General features: G+C 45.8%; 2 protein-coding genes across 6 annotated transcripts in view; one reads left to right on the top strand and one right to left on the bottom strand.

Moving 5' to 3' along the window:
* The first annotated feature begins 1,158 nt into the window (after positions 1-1,158).
* On the top strand, positions 1,159-12,303 carry ythdc1 (YTH N6-methyladenosine RNA binding protein C1). 5 transcript variants are annotated; one of them, XM_085283254.1, is made up of 17 exons: positions 1,159-1,380; positions 2,443-2,544; positions 2,815-3,104; positions 3,781-4,174; positions 4,268-4,330; positions 4,408-4,523; positions 4,800-4,908; positions 5,012-5,129; positions 5,790-5,874; positions 5,947-6,101; positions 8,310-8,389; positions 8,522-8,558; positions 9,857-9,896; positions 10,146-10,211; positions 10,402-10,593; positions 10,688-10,872; positions 11,462-12,303. In XM_085283254.1, exons 1-17 carry the CDS (start codon positions 1,353-1,355, stop codon positions 11,469-11,471), a joined length of 2,070 nt encoding a protein of 689 aa, XP_085139380.1. In that variant the 5' UTR covers positions 1,159-1,352; the 3' UTR covers positions 11,472-12,303. The 5 variants fall into 5 exon arrangements, with proteins under 5 accessions (XP_085139380.1, XP_085139379.1, XP_085139381.1 ...); XM_085283253.1 differs by having other exon boundaries at positions 1,180-1,380; positions 3,778-4,174; positions 11,462-12,297; XM_085283256.1 differs by having other exon boundaries at positions 1,184-1,380; positions 3,778-4,174; positions 4,429-4,523; positions 11,462-12,288.
* Positions 12,304-13,475: 1,172 nt separating this feature from the next.
* LOC146570303 (UDP-glucuronosyltransferase 2A2-like) overlaps positions 13,476-19,565 on the bottom strand; it is a 30,161-nt gene continuing 24,071 nt past the window's right edge. The window contains exons 3-7 of the mRNA XM_085283246.1: positions 16,009-16,157; positions 15,796-15,927; positions 15,538-15,625; positions 14,150-14,369; positions 13,476-13,964 (exon numbers count right to left, since the gene is read on the bottom strand). Coding sequence (XP_085139372.1) covers positions 13,685-13,964; positions 14,150-14,369; positions 15,538-15,625; positions 15,796-15,927; positions 16,009-16,157 — 869 coding nt within the window. The 3' untranslated portion in view covers positions 13,476-13,684. The remainder of the gene's footprint in view (positions 13,965-14,149; positions 14,370-15,537; positions 15,626-15,795; positions 15,928-16,008; positions 16,158-19,565) is intronic.

Here is a 19,565-nt window from a genome sequence, read left to right as displayed (position 1 = left end):
ATTTAGTCCAGTGATCCTAGGTTTCTTGGGGACAGGGATTATGGTAGAGGACTTGAAGCAGGCAGGCACATGACATGCCTGCAGTGAGGAGTTGAAAATGCCAGAAAACACTGGGGCCAGAGGGGGGAGAGGTGGGGGAATGAGTGTCCAAAGTTGGGGCCGTTGGAGGTGTGAAGGCTGCCTGATGGCTCGTCAAAACGGCAGTAGAAGTCGTTAAGGGTGTTGGCCAAGAGCAAGTCATCAGTGGAGTGGGGGGTTTTAGGCTTGTAGTTGGTGATATTCCTAAAACCTTTCCACACAGAGGCCGAGTCATTCTCTGAGATCTGCTGCTGCATCTTCTCAGAGTGCTGATGTTTAGCAACGTCCACTTCTTTAGTAAACCTGTACTTGGCCTCTCTGTAGCAGTCCCTTTCTCCGCTTCTGAACGCCTTTCTCTTTTCCAGCCACAGCTTTTTGAGTTTAGGAGTAAACCAGGGTTTGTCATTGTTATAACTCACCCTGGTGCGTGATGGCACAATGCTGTCCTCACAGAAGTGGATATAGGAGGTGACAGTGTCCGTAAACTTATCCAAGCTGTTAGAAGCAGCCTTCATTGTGTCCCAGTCTGTAGACTTCAAACACGTGCGAAGCTCCTCCACAGCCTCGTTGCTCCACAGTTATTTGGTCCTCACGACAGGTTTGGAGAGCTTCAGCCTCTGTCTGTACGCGGGGATTAGGTGGATCGTGACGTGGTCAGAAAGTCCGAGTGAAGCGCGGAGCACTGCACGATAGGCCCCGCTGATCGTGCTGTAACAGTGGTCTAATGTCCTCTCCTCTCTGGTCGGGCATTTAATATACTGCTTGTATTTGGGAAGCTCATGGCTCAGATTGGCTTTGTTAAAGTCCCCAAGAGCAATGATGAGAGAGTCCGGGAATGTCCGCTCCATGTGCAGTATCTGCTCCGCGAGTGCGCACTGAGCTGCCTGCGCATCTGCATCTGGCGGGATGTAAACAGCGGCCAGGATGAATGAAGCAAACTCCCGCGGAGAATAAAACGATTTGCAGTGCATGCGACCTTTATGCTCTGTGATGTGGTTTCTCTCGGTTGTCTGTGTGATGTGGTCACGTTCAGGTTTGAGAAATCCCGTTCAGCCCCTCTCTGTGCCCTGTGCAGACTCAGTGCTCCGGCCCGACAGGTGGCGGTGTTCACCTGTCGGCTGGCAGCAGCAGAAGTAGAAGAAGAAGACGCTGCTGTTAGACAGTCCGCCATTTGCTGACCCTCGGATCCTCCGGTAGCTTCTTCTTCCCAACAAATCTGCTACAGCTACACCTTCACCTGAAGCGGTACCTGCGCGCGCGGCACAGCGGCGGTGATGGCGGCCGACCGGCGCGAGGACAAAGGTGAGTGAGGAGGACCTTTGTTAGCATTAGCATTAGCCACGAGCTGCCTTTGTTTGATGCCGCTCGGAGCGGATCGTTAATCGATAATAACTGTGATGATCGATGCTGCTGACGGGCGCGTGACCATTTGATGTGTCGGTGCGTTAGCAGCTCGTGTTTGATCCATCACGACGCTGATGAGCGGCTCGCTTTCACTGCATCAGACTCCGATCAGAAAACTGCTGATTTTACGGCTGAGGCCGCTTTAAGCACGCCTGAGAACAGGTGGAACCGGAACCTAGTTCGTTTTGGGCCACAGTAAGCTCTGACGTGTTCGGGGGTGAGGGGTCAATGATTTGGTCGATTTTAACGACACATCTGATCGCATAAAAGCGAACTAGGGAGACTGTTTACAGGTAAACAGGCTGGTACAGAGCTGCTGCCCTGTGATTGGCTGAGACGTGTGGCTAAATCCAGCAGTGATCAGAGGAGCGTAAACACGACGAGAGCGTTAACGAGTCAGCTTCCTCTGTTTACCTGCTAAAACACTATGGTAATTGATGTTAAATCCCTCATCTGGACAGGACCAGGCGATGTTCAGTTTCTTCTGATGCTTTTATGGGCAGCGGAGATTTTTTTAAAGCAACGTGTTCCTGAAAGCTGTGAACAAAGCTCCAGATTTATTTCTTATAAGTTTTTATGTTAGTGTAATATCGATGGGTCTCTCTAACATTCATGTGGAGTTAGTTATGAGTCCTTTCCGACATGATATGTTTACAAACGTACTTTTATTGGGTCAACAAGTTGTGGACTACTTACTTTACATTGTGCCCGGCTGTGCCAAGATGAACTGATTGTTGCTTGTGGGCTCCAACAGGTATGCGGTTTCTCTAGGTTTACTTGTTAACTTTCATTCTTCAGATGTGAGAAATCAAATCTGATATATCAGCAGGTGTGTCACCCAGGCTTTGGTCTATAAACACCAACACAGACAGACAATAACAGAGTCCTCCTTCTGCCTAATCAGCCAGGTGTGCGTTACCTGTCCTTCTCACACGTGTGTGTGTGTGTCTGTGGTTTCAGATGGAGAGCTGAACGTTCTGGAAGATTTACTGACTGAAGCTCCTGATCAAGATGACGAGCTGTACAACCCCGAGACAGAGCGTGACATCAGCGACAAGAAAGGTACAGACAGTACTAAAGAGAATACTAAAGACAGTACCACAGACAGCACTACAAAGAATACTACAAACGGTACTACAGAGAATACCACAGACAGTTAAAGAAGATAGACAGTATTATAGAGAGTATTCTAAAGGTACTACTGTAGCTGGTACTACAGATGTTACTATAGCCTGTTAAACATACTGACACTACTAGACAGTATCACGAACATTCCTGACCTAAGTTATTAAAAACAGTGCATGTTATTAAGCCCTCATCGCTGTCTGTCAGGTACGAAGAGGAAGAGCGAGCGTTCTGACAGCCAGGATCTAAAGAGGCTCCGCTCCTCGTCAGGCCACGGTACTTCTAGGTCATCATCCTCCAATAAGAGAGCTCCAGGGCCATCTCTGTCCTCCTCTAAAAAGGCGTCGAGCCCTCGCGGCCGGCACTCCACCACTTACCGTCATGAGTATTATGATGAACGAAAGGGGAGACGTGGGGCCCGAGAGGTGACGAGGAGCCGTGGAGGAGAGGATGCAAGACGGCGAGAGTCCCAGAGAGGCCTGGAGGGTCTGAGTCAGGTACTGCTTACACTAAAAGTATAATTTTAACGGTTTCCAGTAGGGCTGCTCGATTATGGCAAAAATGATAATCACGATCATTTTCACTGAAATTGAGATCTCGATTATTTGACGATATTTATTTAACAATAACAATGTATTGAATAATGACTTTAAAGATTGTCAAAAAATAATATAAAATAGTGTGCAAATACTGATAACAGTGCAAATGTTTGCAATATAAAAAATAAATGAAAAATGTAAACATCTATGTTTAGTGAACTTCGCAGTGTTGCTCTGTGGTGCAGCTACGACACCGCAGCAAAGTTTACACACTATGTCTACTTGATCCACGTCTGACTCCGCGAACCCATAATGTTTCCACACCACTGAAGTTTTTTTTTACCTCTTTTCAACCAACGGCAGTCACTCTCCTCTCCAAATAACTTCTGCTTAGCTTTCCGAGCTTCCCTCGGGTCCTCTTAATTGTTGTGACGCGTGTTCGAAATGCAGAGAGGTGCGCTCGATTTGCCACACGGAGCAGCGCGAGAGTAAAGCACGAGGGAGGGGCTAATAATCGGCTCAGTCATTGTTAATGATCGTTGAAAGCCCAGATCGTAATCGTGATTAAAATTCGATTAATTGAGCAGCCCTAGTTTCCAGCCATTCGTATTAACTTCCTGTTTGTCTTCAGAAGTTACGCCGTGATGAGCGGCGAGCAAGTCCCCCCCCCCATGAGGAGGAGAACCAATCAGAGGACGAGACAGGAGCAGAATACGGCTCAGAACAGGCATCGGGCAGCTCCTCCCCCGCTGCTTCCCATGTAGAGGAGGAAGAGGAAGATGACCAGGAGGAAGAGGAGGAAGAGGAGGAAGAAGGTATGGAAGAAGAAGAAGAGGAGGAGGAGGAGGAAGAGGAAGGAGAGAAGGAGGAGGAGGATGAGGAGGAAGAAGAAGAGTACGACCGTCGTGGTGGTGAGGGCAATGACTATGACACACGTAGCGAGGCTGGTGATTCACGCTCCGCCTCCTCTGTCAGCTTCTCTGATGATGGCGAGTCAGCACACTCAGGCTCCGCCTCCGAGGCCTCAGGTAACCATAGAGTTAGTAATGTACATTTTTCTTTTCAAGGAGAAATAAAAAACGATGACATAATGTTTGAAATTACTGCTTTTAATTTGAAAGGTTCAGAAAAGAAGCGGGAGAAGCTGTCATCGTCGGTCCGTGCAGTTCGTAAAGGCATGGAGAGTAAGGACAATATTCCATGGTTACTTACCCGTTACTACACTTATACCTTTACTGAGTTGCAAGTAATCAGATTACAGCTATTTCCTGTGTTGTTGTAGATCCAACAAGCAAGCTGCGTTATATCCTGAGAGATGCCCGATTTTTCCTCATTAAGAGCAACAACCACGAGAATGTGTCACTGGCCAAAGCTAAGGTACACGTTGACCCCCTCGCTGTTCCCCATTGTTCCCCTTTTCAATCCATGTCACCTCCCTCATGGTTCCAACTGTCATTTTCTGTTGTCACCCCTCCTCCTTGTGTTGTTCCCCTCATTGTTCCCTCTCTTTCCCATGTCTTCCCCAGTGTAGTTTGTGTCATTCCTTGTTGTTCCCCTCGATTTTCCCTCTGTCATCGTTCCCTGTCACCCCCTGTGTTGTTCCCCGTTTTGTTCTGATAGCTGAGGATGAATTGGTGTTTCTGGCGTTTACAGGGTGTTTGGTCGACACTGCCGGTGAACGAGAAGAAGCTCAATGCTGCCTTCCGCTCAGCTAGGAGCGTCGTTCTCATCTTCTCTGTGAGGGAAAGTGGAAAATTCCAAGGTATGAGGAAAAGAGGTTTTCAGTATCATATGTCGTTGTCTGTTCACCTTATTCACCTTATCCTCTTCTTAACTCTGATTGGTCTGTTTTGTCTTATCCTCAGGTTTCGCTCGTTTGGCGTCAGAGTCTCATCATGGTGGCTCTCCGATCCACTGGGTGCTCCCTGCTGGAATGAATGCCAAGATGCTGGGAGGAGTCTTTAAGATTGACTGGCTCTGCAGGTAAACAGCTCCATCCAGTAGGTTTATACTCTGTTTCTATTGGTTCCTGGTGAGTGTTTGACTTCTCCTAGACTGATCTCGGTCTCCGGTTCTGATTTTAAATTTTATGGACAAAATTTTATGGATGAACTGGAGGCAGAGGGTATTGGGTTGATTCTGGGCTTTGACCAACAGATCGAGGATATTGGCTTTGAAAATAACTACCTGTGAAACGTGAAATCCCTGGCTGGCTGGCTGCTGTTTGGGGTGTGTCCATGTCTTAGGTCAGCTCTTTAGCTCAGCGGTCCCCAACCCCCGGGCCAAGTCATTTGGTACCGGGCCGCGAGAGTTGAGGCTCGGGTGTGAAATGTATGGTTTTCAGGGTTTTTATCGGTTTTTAGCGTTATTTTGTTATCGTTTTTATCGCTAACTCGGTTTTCCTGGGTCTTTTCACGTGTTATGAATAAATCTCCAGGAGTCGCCACAGCAGGCTGCTCTGTGTTTTTGCGTTGGTGGATTTTGGGGCTCTGCCTCATGACGTTTGCTGAAGGTGTGAACCTCTGGAGCCACCTCTGCATAGATGTAGTTCACGTGTTGTGTGATGGTTCACCGCTGATGCCCTTGCTTGCTGCTTGCTGGCTACTTCATTCAGTGTTGTCTTCTTTTTTATTTCCTTTTCAGGAGGGAGCTTCCTTTCATTAAGACCGCCCACCTCTCCAACCCCTGGAACGAACACAAGCCGGTGAAAATTGGACGTGACGGCCAGGTCAGCTGACTGTTCTATTACGAATCACGTTTTCCTGTTCTATCACATGATGCAAATCTGTGTCTCTTTCAGGAGATCCAGCCGGACATTGGTGCTCAGCTCTGTGCCCTGTTTCCATTGGATGAGAACGTGGACATTCACCAGGTGGCTCGCCGCATTCGTCACAAACGTCGCACACCATCGGAGCCGCGGCCTCGGGGCCGACCACCACAACGTGAACCGGGAAGGTTAGCCAATCATCAAGCTCCTCCTCCCGCTTCCTGTTCTTCTTCTTCTGCTGTGACCACGGCGCCACCTGATGCTGGACGACGGAGACAGCCGCTGCCCTTAGCTGGCGGCTAGCTTTCCCGTGGCTCGCGTTGCTGGTTCTCTGGTTGTTATTTTTCCAGTCTGGAGCTTCCCGGAGCGAAGCCTCACTCTGCATCTTTGGTCGAGGTGTTAAAGTCAGGCAGGAAGTGAAGTCCTCGACAAGCGTTAAACAGCTGACGTCACAGAGGAAGTTTAACCCTTCACTTGAGTTTCATTTCCTTTGAAGTGTGAGCTGAGCAACATCTCTTTGTTTTATTTTGTAATTTTTAGCTGAATTTTGTTTTGTTTTTTTAGGTCTGTAGTCTTTACGTAGCTGAGCTGAAGTTTTGTTGTTGTTAAATTTGTCCTTTGAAGCTCTTTGTCTTCGCAGGATTTTGATACTTCAGAGGTTAAAAAGTGAAAATTTGTAGCTGGACTGAAGCTGACCCTTTCAGAATAAAAGCAGAAAGGACAAGCGTCACTGGCTGGACTGACGAAGGAGGGGGTGGGAGGGTGAGCGAGGTAGAACTAAAAAAGGAAGTAAGGGAGCATCTGAGACCCCAATGGACTGTTTCAGGTGTTTGACCGGGTTTTACAGGTTGGTCAGGAGGGGGCGGGGCCTCTGGACTGTATCCACTGAGGTGTGGTGAGTCTAAAGGGGAGGGGCCTCAGGACTGTATCCAGTAAGGTTGTGTGTTGTGGCAAGGCCTCTGGACTGTATCCAATGAGAAGTGTGGTGTGTTGGGGGCGGGGCTCCCTCTGGTTGTATGAGGTAAAGTTGCAGGTGCCTAAAAGACTGAAAAAAAAAAATATACCCCTGGACTGAAAAAAGTGACCCCTCCCCCACATGAAAGGACAGTCATGTTCCCCTCTTCCTCCCCTCTCCTCCCACTGGCACACACACACAGGACGGCGAGCTGGTTGTCGATGTGTGTGTGTGTGTCGCTCTGATGGACGAATACAGTGAGCATAAAATTAATCGAATGGACGGAGCGACAGAAAGACGACGCAGTTTGTCATTTCTGTTTAAGGACTGTTGCTGGTCTGGAAGGGGCGGGGCAGGGCTCACGGGGCGGGGCTTTGTGTATTGATTGACAGGACTGCACCATCATCATCATCACCCCTCACCTTTTCAAAATAAGAGGGTTTATAAAAGCCTTTAACATGGACTGATGAGGAGAAAAACTGTTTTTTTTTTTTTAAAGTGTTGCCCCTCCCTCATACGCAGCAGAAGCGGTATGTTGTCCCTTTCAGAGGTTCTTCTTCATTTGTTCTTTTTTTTTTTTTTTTTTTATTTGTGTTTGTGTGTGTGTGAGAGAGAGAGAGAGAGAGAGAGAGACTTTGTCAGACTGCAGATTCTGTTTTCATCCTTCAGAGTGAAACTTTTAAAACAGGAGATTCTGTGTGGACATCAGTTGATTTAAAAATAAGCCAAAACAAATTTGGAACAGCACTGGAATAGGCCCAGAGCACAATGAGAATAGGATCGGTATATGGTTGGAACCGGATCAGAACAGGGCCTAAAAAGGACCAGAGTAGGGCAGGAACAGCACCTTAATTCAGCCAGAATGGGAATGGAACACGATCTGAACAGGGCTAGAATAGGACCAGAACAGGATTGAAACATGTTCATAATAGGACTGGAATAGGATCAGAACAGGATTTGAACAGGGTCTTTATCAGCGTCTGACTTTCTTGCGTTTAAACATCATGTTACAGACAAAGCTGTTTCCAGGCACAAATTGAAGGTGTCACCTGGTGTAAATGTCCAAATCAGTCTGTCTTTATCCTCAAAGCTTTCTGTTACTAGACCTGTGTGATATCTGATTCGTCCAGGTAAGCGTCAGTTGAAGTCACAGGTGAAGTCACAGGTGAACCACACAGAGCGGCTGATTGTGTTGCAGTTCGAGTTTGTGTGTGAAAACGGATTTGGGGGAGGGTGGGGGATTTCTTCTTGTGTTGGAGTCTGATCTGAGGAAGTATCCGGTTTGTATTGGTGTGTGTGTGTGTGTGTGTGTGTGTGTGTGTGTGTGTGTGTGTGTGTGTGTGTGTGTGTGTGTGTGTGTGTGTGTGTGTGTGTGTGTGTGTGTGTGATGGAGTGTACCTGAGTGCATGTGTGTGTCTTACCTGTGGACTTGTTTATGTAGGCGTCGACCTGAAGAGTATGACCTCCACGGCAGGAAGCGACTGCGACCTGACGGTCCACCAGACTTCAGCCAGCGAGCAGGTTAATGTGCAGCTTCCATTTAAACAGCCGACTAAGACCCAGATTTTCAGGTGCAGGTGTCGAACACACCTGTTACCTGAATGTTTGCCATTCACTGTCACCTCAACCGAACTTTATGTGTCGTGCTTTTAGGGTTCATCCAGGACCTGAGGAGCCAGCCAGTGGACAGGTGAGACACACCTGGAATCGGGTTTCTTCTGTATTCCTCTTAGACCCTGAGTTGATGTAATCAGACTGATATTAGAAACTTCATCACATCTTCAAATGTCTTTGACCAGACATCCAGAACAAACGCTGCACTGTTCCTCCTGAATCTGAGTTTCAGCTGACAGCAGACTCTCCTGTACCCAGTCTTAGACCTTCCAGGTATATCCCCAGCTGTGATCCTTCTGGTTCACCTTATTACAAAGGGGATCATCACCAAAGTCTGTCAGTCCAGAGTTACTGGTGGGTATTTCAACCAAGACTGGCGCATGACGTGCAAGAACTGGGGACACATCCAGGAAGTCTTTTAGCTACTGTGATGGGCAAGTCATGCACCTGATCTTCAGACTCTGCTTCCTCTCTGGAATGGTTTGCAGAGGAATTTAGGAGATCCTCAGAGGTGTTCCTCCACCTCCAACTATACGTCCAGAGTCTAGCAAGCTCAAAAGGACTCTATTCAGCTCGATAGCTCCTCTGTTGTTCACCATATGGTTAAAGGGTTACCAGACGACAGGTACCAACCACTTTACAGCCACAACTCCATGCATCTGATCCAACTCTCCATCAGGTGGTGATCCGTTCACACCTCAGCTCCTCTCCTCACCTGAGGCCTTAGATCTGGTGATACAATTACAAAATTATGAACACCCTTAAGTTCAAACATGGTGTTCGTTATAGACGAACCAATAACAAAACACCACTCAGGTTCAGGACGAGCAGGTCATTCTTCCCAATCGTGCCAGATCGAGGTGACATTGTTGTTGCCCTTGGCAGAATTAAAGTGGAGCTCCTAGATGTTTCTTGGGGTGAGGTGCTGCTCTGTGCTCAGTCACGGAAACAACTCTAGTCCATGAAGGAACCCCTAAACATCCAGGTGCCGAACTCCAGTTCCAGAAGCTGAGCTGGCTTCTCAGCCTCACGTGCTTGCTCAGATTCCTTCCATACCACAAGTGTAACGTCCTCCATTCCTGTTGCCGGTATGGGCTGCTGGGACCAGACTGTTGAGGTCTGCCCCTGTGGTTGGCGCCCAACTACCACGGCCACGGCAGGTGGTCTATACCCAACCATCACACCCAGGCAGACCCACAGGACCGCATCCACACTAAACTCTGCCACCTGCAAGTCCCTTCATATATTGATCAGAAACTCCTCCACCATGATAAAGTGAAGATTCAAAGGATCTAAACTTTCGTCTTGAATTTAAAAAAAAATAATAATAAAATTTGAAAGTCTGAATTTCTCATGAATCTGTTCTCTTTCCAGGCGATTTTCTGGCGTAAGACGAGACGTGTTTCTCAATGGGGTGGGTCCAAACGTTTCACTTCATTGATTACTTATCACTTCACTGATTGTTTATTGATTAGTCTGATTAGTATTGATTAGAGGTGTGGGTGAACATAAATAAAACTGTAAATGATTCAGTCTTTCCATTAAAAACAGCCCGTAATCATCACAAATACCACATGCAGATCATTTGATTTCAGACAGGAAGGGGTTTTCTTGTGTTTAGCTGTGTCCTTACCTGTGTTCACCTTTGTCCTTCTTGCTTCAGTCCTATAACGAGTATATGAGGGATTACCACCACAGTGTCGGCCCCCCGGCGCCCTGGCAGACTCTGGTATGAATAGGTTATTAATCACGTTCTGATCGATTGTTCCTGCCTGTGACAGATGATGAAAACATGCATTTTACCTGGATGCAGGAAACTGTTTTTGTGTTTTAAGATGTTGCATGAGAATTTTCAGATTAAAAGCCTTTATTAAAGTCACTACAGACTGATCTAATGATGATGCCACGTGTGTCATCAGGCGGGCTATCCCGGCGTGGAGCAGCCACCCCCACACCATCCACCCTACTACCACCACAGCCACCCACCGCCTCCCCCTCACCAGGCCTACCACCATCATCACCACCCACCCCTGCCACCACACGAGGCCCCGCCCCCTCGCTTCAGAGATAAGCAACGAGCACCGCAGCACCGCGCCTTCACGTCCAGCCCAGTAAGTTCACTCAGTCCAATCAGGCGTATTGATTAGTGATCAGCACAGCCTCTTACTGTTTTTTTGTTTTTGTTCACCCTCCTCCATCATACAGCACGACTATGACATGCGAGTGGACGACTTCCTGCGGCGGACGCAGGCAGTGGTGAGCAGCCGGCGGGAGCGAGAGCGTCAGCGTGAGCGTGAGCGAGGTGGCCCGCGCCGTGACAGAGAGCGAGAGCGAGTGAGGGATAGAGACAGAGAAAGAGAAAGGGACAAGGAGAGGGGGCGGTACCGCAGGTGATCTGATGACATCACTTCTTGGCAGCCTGCACTGCTTTTTTTCTTTTTCTTTTTCTTTTTTTTCTTTTTTTTTTTGGCAGCCCGCACTGCTTTTTTTTTTTTTCTTTTTCTTTTTTTTCTTTTTTTTTTGGCAGCCCGCACTGCTTTTTGACTGGTTTGCTGTTTTTGTTGAAAATTATGAATTAAAAACAAACAAACTGAGTGATGACATCATCAGTTTTATGTGAATAAAGTGAAAACTTGTACAAAGAAATATTTGGTCAAAACTTTTATTTTGGCAGCCTGTGTGTGACTCCTGGTGCAGTGCCAGATTTCCCACAATGCTCTGTGTTCATTTTTTTTTTATGTTTTGAGAGTCTGGTGATGCCCAACGTGAGGGTGGAAGCAATCTAGACCCAGTACTCAGATCTAAGATGTCATAAGATAATGGAAGAAACTTTTATTATGAACATGTTTCTGTAACAATTTCTCATTTTATTCTGAAAAGTAGTGCAGTGTTTCCTGTTAAAGCTTTCAAATTAAATGTTTTTAAGTATGAAACTCATCCCGTTTCCCTGTTTTCTTCACTTCCTGTTTGGGGAGTTAGGACGCACTAAGTGGGGCTCCCTGCACATCCACGTAACGCTTCATATTCCTGCTTCCTCCCAGGAAGAGCTGCACAGTGATGACTGTAGGTGACGATCATCATCATCATCATCATCTGGTCCAGTCTGTAGTCTCCATGATAGTAGTTGTGTGCATTTATGCAGTTTTAGCAGTAGTTAAGTCTCCAAGTGAAATATGAGCTGTTAGCCACAATAATTAAAGATGAATTGTTCTTCAGATGAACTAAAGTTTGGTCCGGGTGTATATTCAGGTGAGGATACCTGCCTCAGAGAGTAGTTTTGATACGTCACAGTGGGCGACCAAGGGGCAAGAACTGGAGCACCATTTTCGGGATCACCATTTTAAGATCATCCAAATTGGCTGCAGGACATGCAGCGTGTGGATAAAGCATCAAACTGAGACCTTCTTCACCTTGTGGTAGTCAACACAACCGTGTAGACTAAAGATGTTCCTGGACTAATGTCTTAGTCGACTAACCATGGAAAAAAAATTTTGACTAATCGACTGGTCTAGCACTAAGAAACACTCAGATATGAAGTTACATTTGAGAACTGTTTAATGTAAGCTGACAACAACAAAGCTGTTTTAAACCATTAATCCCATTCTTAAATAATGAACCATGATGCTTAACTGTGCAGCATCTTATTGTGCATTAGCAACATTACATGTTATACTCCAGACAGCGAGGCAGAAAAACACTTAAAATAAAATGATGTTAAATATGATATGAAAACATGTTACGACAAAAGTTAACGTGTTATTAAAATATAACAAATGAACATCCGAAAAACTGCAACTGAAGAGTGCGACGTGCATTATGAACAATGAACGCTGTTCACCCACCCACTTCTATAAAGGTTAAAATCTAAAATAAAACAGTAAATCATTTAGTTGTTTTCTTCTGCTAATCTGAAGTGCAATCTCTCCAGCATGTCCCGGGTCTACACTTGGGGGACTCCTCCCAGGAGAACCTTACCCAGGAGGCGACAGTCTTAGATGTCTCCTTGTGATGTGGAGGAGCAGTGGTTCTACTGTGAACTCCTCCCAAATGACTGAACTCCTCACCCTATCACGAAGGCACCGTCCACCTTTTGGAGAAAGCTTTCCACCACTTGTATCTGAAATTTCATTCTGATAGAGTAAACTTACATTTATGTTTTATCTGCCCAAATATGTAATGCAGAATAGAGTGTTGAGAAAAAAAAATGCCACACTTATATCACACATTCCAATGGTAGAGATTTACACAATAGAGCTTGGAAGCAGGCTGGTGCACACTGACACCACTACCCAGAAAACAACTATGTAAATAATGGAGCTAGGGAGAGCTCTCTCTCTCTTCACTTCTATAGGCCTGACCAGAGGAGGGGATGTGGTTGCCATGGTGATGTGGGAAGAGTCATCTCCTGTTACAAAGAGATGTCCAATAGGTGCAGGATATGAAATGTGAGCCAGATACTAGACTCAAGCCAGATAAGGGGACCCAATTCTAAATCCGTGGTTTCCCCCGACTTTTTAACCAATCACATTAACATGCTTACTGCTTTCGTGTGTCATCCTTTGTCTCTCTGAGCCCTGAAAGGCAGAGGTCCATGGCTCTATGTAACCATTTAACAATTAATTTTTAAAAGTCATAATTTGAGCATTTTTTTCTCTCAAGAAAATAGAACACGACAATACATCCATCTACACACCAATAAACATAAAATTTAGAAAACAAAATGTACCAGGAATTACTGCTGAGAGCACAATGAATTTGTGATTGGAAGCCAAGGCGTCAGAGGGGTTTGTAACACTACAAATAAAAATATAATTCACATGCCTCCTTTTGTCGTTCAGTGCGTGAAGTACACTGAACGGATTGTCTCGGAAAACCCCTGCAGAAAGTGAACTCATCTTTCATTGTAGCTGTTCACAGTCACACCTTTGACACAGCTTTGTGACCACAGCCACAAATTCATGGCAGATGGCAGACTGAATAAGAGGCATCACTCTACACTGATGAGACAGTTTGGTTTATTAGAAAATATAATAGAGAAGCTGCATTTGAGGACATCTCCTCTGAAGCAGAGAATACAGTGCAGTCATGTGTTCTTAAAATGAAAGAAGAACCAAACTGTGGAGTATGTCTGCATTTGTTCTTTTGGATGGTTAAAACCTCCAAACCTATTTATATATTACTCCAAAAATGTCAAATCTCTCTTCAGTCCTTCTTCTCTCTTCCTGCTCGCTGTCTGCACTGCCGCAGGATGCAGCGTATCCCCACCCACCACAAAGCAGCGACGGTCATCAAAGCGACCAGCAGGGCAGCACCGGTGTCCAAGCTGTGGTACTGGAACCAGTTCAGGTCGTATGATGCCAACCGCAGATGCCTAGCTCCACCATGTCGCATAACAAACTCCACCCAGAAGACGGCGGTACTCAGTGGTGTTACTGGCTGGTCGCGGTGCACCGCTGACAGACGCTGCATGTTGGTCCTGTAGCTGTGCATGGTAAACAAACAGGAAGTCATATGACAGTTTCACTGTTAAACAGTAGTGCACTTTTACTGTGAAGGAATCAGGTCAAAGACAGGAAATAAAATGTTATTAAACAGGTCCAAATGTACAAAGATGAAACTATTAACAGGAAATATACAAACACAATTCCACACTAAAATCACCTTTACCTTGGCTGGTTTGTAACGACGTGCAGCGCCTCTGCCAGCTCCTCAGCTGTCAGATGGTTGAAGTCCAGGACGATGGCGGTGCCGAGGCGGCTCATACGGGCGAGATTATCAGGCTGATCGCCAAACAGTGGCACGCCCACCAGAGGCACACCGTGAAACACAGCTTCATACAGACCGTTAGTGCCGCCATGTGTCACGAATGCCTTTGTCTTTGGGTGACCTGAGGACAAACAAATGCAGAGCTTTTATTGTGAAAGAACATCACAATCCACCTGAGGAAGTTAAAAAAAAAAAAAGAGGCCTCATTGGGCTTTTGTTTCAAAATCCCATGACATCATGAATGAGTCATACCCAGCAGGTCATCAAAGGAACTTGCAAAGAAAAGCGTCTGGACTTCTTTAAGTTGCTTGAAGACGTTTCACCTCTCATCCGAGAAGTTTCTTCAGTTCTAAGGTCAAATGGTGGAGAGTCCCAGATATAAACCTAGTGGGAGTGTCCCCCCACAGAGGGACAAAAGGACCCCCTGATGATCCTCTAATCGCCTGAGCCAAGGTGTGAAACTGGGCGTGGGTCCCAATCAGCCAGAGTTTCGGGTGAGCTCATTGTGAAACCTGGCCCCACCTTATCATGTGATTTCCTGAGGTCAGATGGCCCAGGATGTGAGTGGGCGTTAAAGCGTCTGGGAAAGGATCTCAAAACTGGATTATAGATGGCAGAGAGTTGGTGTCGTAAACCACCGCCTCTGTTCAAAGATGGTCGCTCACAGTGGACATAGATGGCTTCTTTCACTCCTCTTTCAAACCATCTGTCCTCTCTGTCCAAAATGTGAACACTGGCATCCTCGAAAGAGTGTCCTTTATGCTTAAGATGCAGATGGACTGCTGAGTCTTGTCCTGTGGAGGTGGCTCTTCTGTGTTGTGCCATGCGCTTGTGAAGTGGCTGTTTGGTGAGCGACCATCTTTGAACAGAGGCGGTGGTTTACGACACCAACTCTCTGCCATCTATAATCCAGTTTTGAGATCCCTTCCCAGACGCCTTAACGCCCACTCACATCCTGGGCCATCTGATCTCAGGAATTCGCATGATAAGGCGGGGCCAGGTTTCACAATGAGCTCACCCGAAACTCTGGCTGATTGGGACCCACGCCCAGTTTCACACCTTGGCTCAGGCGATTAGAGGATCATCAGGGGGTCCTTTTGTCCCTCTGTGGGGGGTTACTCCCACTAGGTTTATATCTGGGACTCTCCACCATCTGACCGTAGAACTGAAGAAGCTTCTCGGATGAGAGGTGAAACGTCTTCAAGTAACTTAAAGAAGTCCAGACGCTTTTCTTTGCAAGCTCCTTTGACTACGATGACCTGGATGACTGAGAACCTTCACAGACATACCCAGCAGGTCGTTCTGAGGGATCCAATCAGAAATCTTTGTGTTTGGCGCCAATGCAGTTGGAGCCTCGCCACGGTAACGCCAAATCACCTGAAAGGTAGAAAACACTCCTCAAGTCAAAGATGAAACAAACCATCTGAGCTTCTTCTGCCTGCAGGTATTTTTTGATGATTAATCCAGAAAGTAATCAGTGATGTAATCAATATCTGCTGACAGCCCAGTCCCTGATTGTTTGTCTGTGAGTAGGTGGAGCTTCTGACCTTCTGTGGGATCTGACCGAAGGCGGTGGCGATGATGTTAGCGTGCTGCATCGTCAGGTTGGTTACCATGGAGCCGAAGGAAGCCACAATTATGCCGGCATCACCTGAACTCTGCACAAATGCCTCCAGGTCCTGGAAGATGTGACATCATCATTACATCAACACTCACCTGTCCCATTTCAGTATAAAAGTGTGTGCAATCAGAGCTCACACCTCTGGCAGCTGATTGGCTGGTTTGCAGTGTAGACCGCCCACGTATTTGAAGTTTGGTGGGGTCGGCCGTGGCGTCTCAATGTCCCAGAACGTCCTGATGAGCCACACGTCGGCCTTCCCCATAGTCTCACACACACTGCTGGGAGTTCCTGTCCATACAGGAAAGAAGGGATATGACTTCAAAATAAAAGCTTGTAGTTGGCTACTTTTATTTCCTAAATTTCACATTTAGTGGTGAGAAAAGGTGCTCAATTCCTCATTACCTTTTTTTTTTGTATGTTTGTCACATTTATATGTTTCAGATCTTAAGAAAATTTTTAATATTAGACAAAGATAACACAAGTTAAAATGCAGTGTTTTAGTCTGGAAACGGTTATAAAGCATTTCTAAAGCTATGGAACTCCAGCGAACCACAGTGAGCACCATTATTCACAAATGGAGAAAACATGGAACAGTGGTGAACCTTTCTAGGACTGGCAGGCTGACCAATATTACCCCAAGAGCACATGAAAGACTCATCCAAGAGGTCACAAAAGACCCAGGAACAACATCCAAAGAACTGCCGGCCTCATTTGTCTCAGTTATGGTCATCGTTCATCAGTGTTGGGGAGTAATGGAATACATGTACCGCCGTTATGTATTTAAAATACAAAATATGATTAACTGTATTCCGTTACAGTCAGTGTTGGGGAGTAACGGAATACATGTACCGCCGTTACGTATTTAAAATACAAAATATGAGTAACTGTATTCCGTTACAGTTACCGTTTAAAAGGGTGGTATTCAGAATACAGTTACTTTGTTGAAATAAATGGATTACACTGCGGTACTTTCCTGTTTCATTTTGTCGCGGGTCAGGACTGTTTGGGTTTGTTTGACAGCTACATTCTGTTGTTCCAGGCGGCAGCGTTACGGTTGCCATGGTTACAGGGCGACACGCTCTCTCTCTCTCTCTCTCTCTGCGACTGTGTGTTTCCTGGGTGAGAGAGCGCCTTTTCGTTGTTGTTGTTGTGCTAAGCTAACAGGCAGAATGCTACAGGCATAGCTCTAAAGAATGTAGCATCATGGCCAGTGTAGTCCGTGTTGCAGGGAGAATGGACTGCCATACCCGTTATGTGTCTGTGAGCAAGAGGAGGGAGAAAAAGGAGAGTGGAAAAGTACGAGCTGTCACTGAGCAAAAAGAGCTGGATGCATGTAAATATAATAACCACTGCAGCCAAGAAGAGTGCCTGATGAGCCCAGTTGTAAGTACGTTATTAAGACTCGACTGTACACTGTGTTCGTGTTTTCCTCCGAAAACAATAAGTTCCGTTGGAGCAGTCTTTCAACGCCTCTCTCTGTCTGTCGCAAGAAAAGTTGACCCACACAACAAAGTAAAGCTTTTTTTCGGCTACGAGCCGACAGGGACCCCGCCGTATTAGTCAGAGGTCCCTTTACTACAGTTCGGAGTCGCGGACCTTCAGTAATAGTAATAAATCACACAGCAATAGTACATTCACGTTGTTGTAAAAAGCATGATAATATATTAAGTAATCCAAAGTATTCAGAATACGTTACTGTCATTGAGTAACGTAACGGAATACGTTACAAAATACATTTTGGGGCATGTATTCTGTATTCTGTAATGGAATACATTTTAAAAGTAACCTTCCCAACACTGGTTACAGTTACCATTTAAAAAGGTAGTATTTAGAATACAGTTACTTTGTTGAAATAAATGATTGACACTGCAGTATTTTCCTATTTCATATTGTCGCGGGTCAGGATTGTTTGGGTTTGTTTGACAGCTATGGTCTATCCGGTTGTTTAGGGATGACACGACGAATCCTACTTCCGGGCCTAAAGTAGTCTGCGTTTAATATGGCTTTTGTGTTGTTAACATGTTTAATGTTATGTATTTTCTTCTATTTGATCTCAAAAATCTCCTAAAACAGTCAGTGATCACTGTTAACCTCCCTCGGCTTTTATTACCGCTAATCATTTATTTAAGCTCAGTTTTTAAAACCTTAGGATGTAACTACAGCCCAGCCTATGCAGCAGTATATGAATGACTAACCTCGTATTGTGGATAGATTATCTCAGTTGTTCTCCTGGCTGAAGTTTGGTCCTTTTACAGCATCCTGCCATGCGATTACATTTGTTCCTGACCACCGAGAACACTCACATTAACTTTTATCGAGTGGAAAAAAAGTTAGCTTGTTTATATTATGCTAACATAGCTGTGTCGCTAGCGGTCACGTAGCACATCATTATATACCAGCTAGCCAAACTTCAGTAACCCTACAAACGTCACTGCTGTTTAGTTTTCTGTCTTCATTTATGTTGGAAGTGATAACAGAGCTGTACGTTTTAATTTGTTTCCAAAACCCCGGAGTCAGGACATGCTATATTGTATTTAGATAAAAGCTAGCGAGCTAACTCCCTGCTAACTTCTAACTCCGTTAAATGTTATAAATTCCATTTTCATGGATGCCTGGATGTTAAACTCAATTGTTACACCTGGTAGAGCAGAACGCTGATCATTTTATTAAAGATGAAAGACTTTAGACAGTTTTTCAACTCTCAGTAATGCCATAGTGATCGTTTGATATATGGACCTGCAGCGGAGTGTAGGTCCAGACACGGCTAGTGACGTCAGACTGAACAACCGGATTGTTCCAGGCGGCAGCGCTACGGTTGCCATGGTTACAGGGCAACGCTCTCTCTCTGCGACTGTGTGTTTCTGTCACGGTTCTGGGTCCGTTGGACCCAGTATTTTGAGTTTATTATGTTTTGGTTTATTTTTGCATTATGGATTGTTTTCTGATGTTCTGGTGCTTTGTTTATTATTATCATTATACATCTGTTTCTATTATTCTTGGTGAGGGATCAGTTCTTAGGTTTTGGGTTCTCATGTGTATTACAGTTTCTGTTCAGTGTCTAGTCTGTCTCTCAGGGTCATGTCTGCATCTGGTTTAGTAATTCTTGTTTCCTGTTTTATTGTGAAAGTCTTTGTCTTATGTTAGTGTGTGCAGCTTAGCTCCCCCGTCTCGTTAGCCCTGATCTCCCCCAGCTGTGTCTCCCTTCTGTTGCCCATTCCCTCATTACTACCCTGTGTATTTAAGCCCTGTGTTTTCCCATGCTCGGTGTTGCGTCTTACCCTCAGAATTATGCCTGTGTGTTCAGTTCTCGGTGTCATTGTTCTGTTCACGTTTTCGTTTGTCGCCAGCAATAAAGCTAAGGTTCTCAGTTTCAATTCAGTCTCAATTCAATTCCAGAGTCTCAGAGTCTCGCATTTGGATCCTCCTCTCCATCCGCCTGCACACAGAGCCCTGACAGTTTCCTGGGTGAGAGAGCGCCTTTTTGTTGTTGTTGTTCTTGTGCTAAGCTAATACGCAGAATGCTACAGGCATAGCTCTAAAGAATGTAGCCTCATTGGCAGTGTAGTCCGTGTTGCAGGGAGAATGGACTGCCATACCCGTTATGTGTCTGTGAGCAAGAGGAGGGAGAAAAAGGAGAGTGGAAAAGTACGAGCTGTCACTGAGCAAAAAGAGCTGGATGCATGTAAATATAATAAC

This window comes from Mchenga conophoros, linkage group LG7 (assembly GCF_057382185.1).
Source record: "Mchenga conophoros isolate Kocher_MC1m ecotype Shallow Benthic linkage group LG7, M_conophoros_male_GT1.1, whole genome shotgun sequence".
NCBI classification, from domain to species: Eukaryota; Metazoa; Chordata; class Actinopteri; order Cichliformes; family Cichlidae; genus Mchenga; species Mchenga conophoros.
The sequence above is the reverse complement of the archived record's forward strand: the minus strand, read 5'-3'. Positions and strand labels throughout refer to the sequence as shown.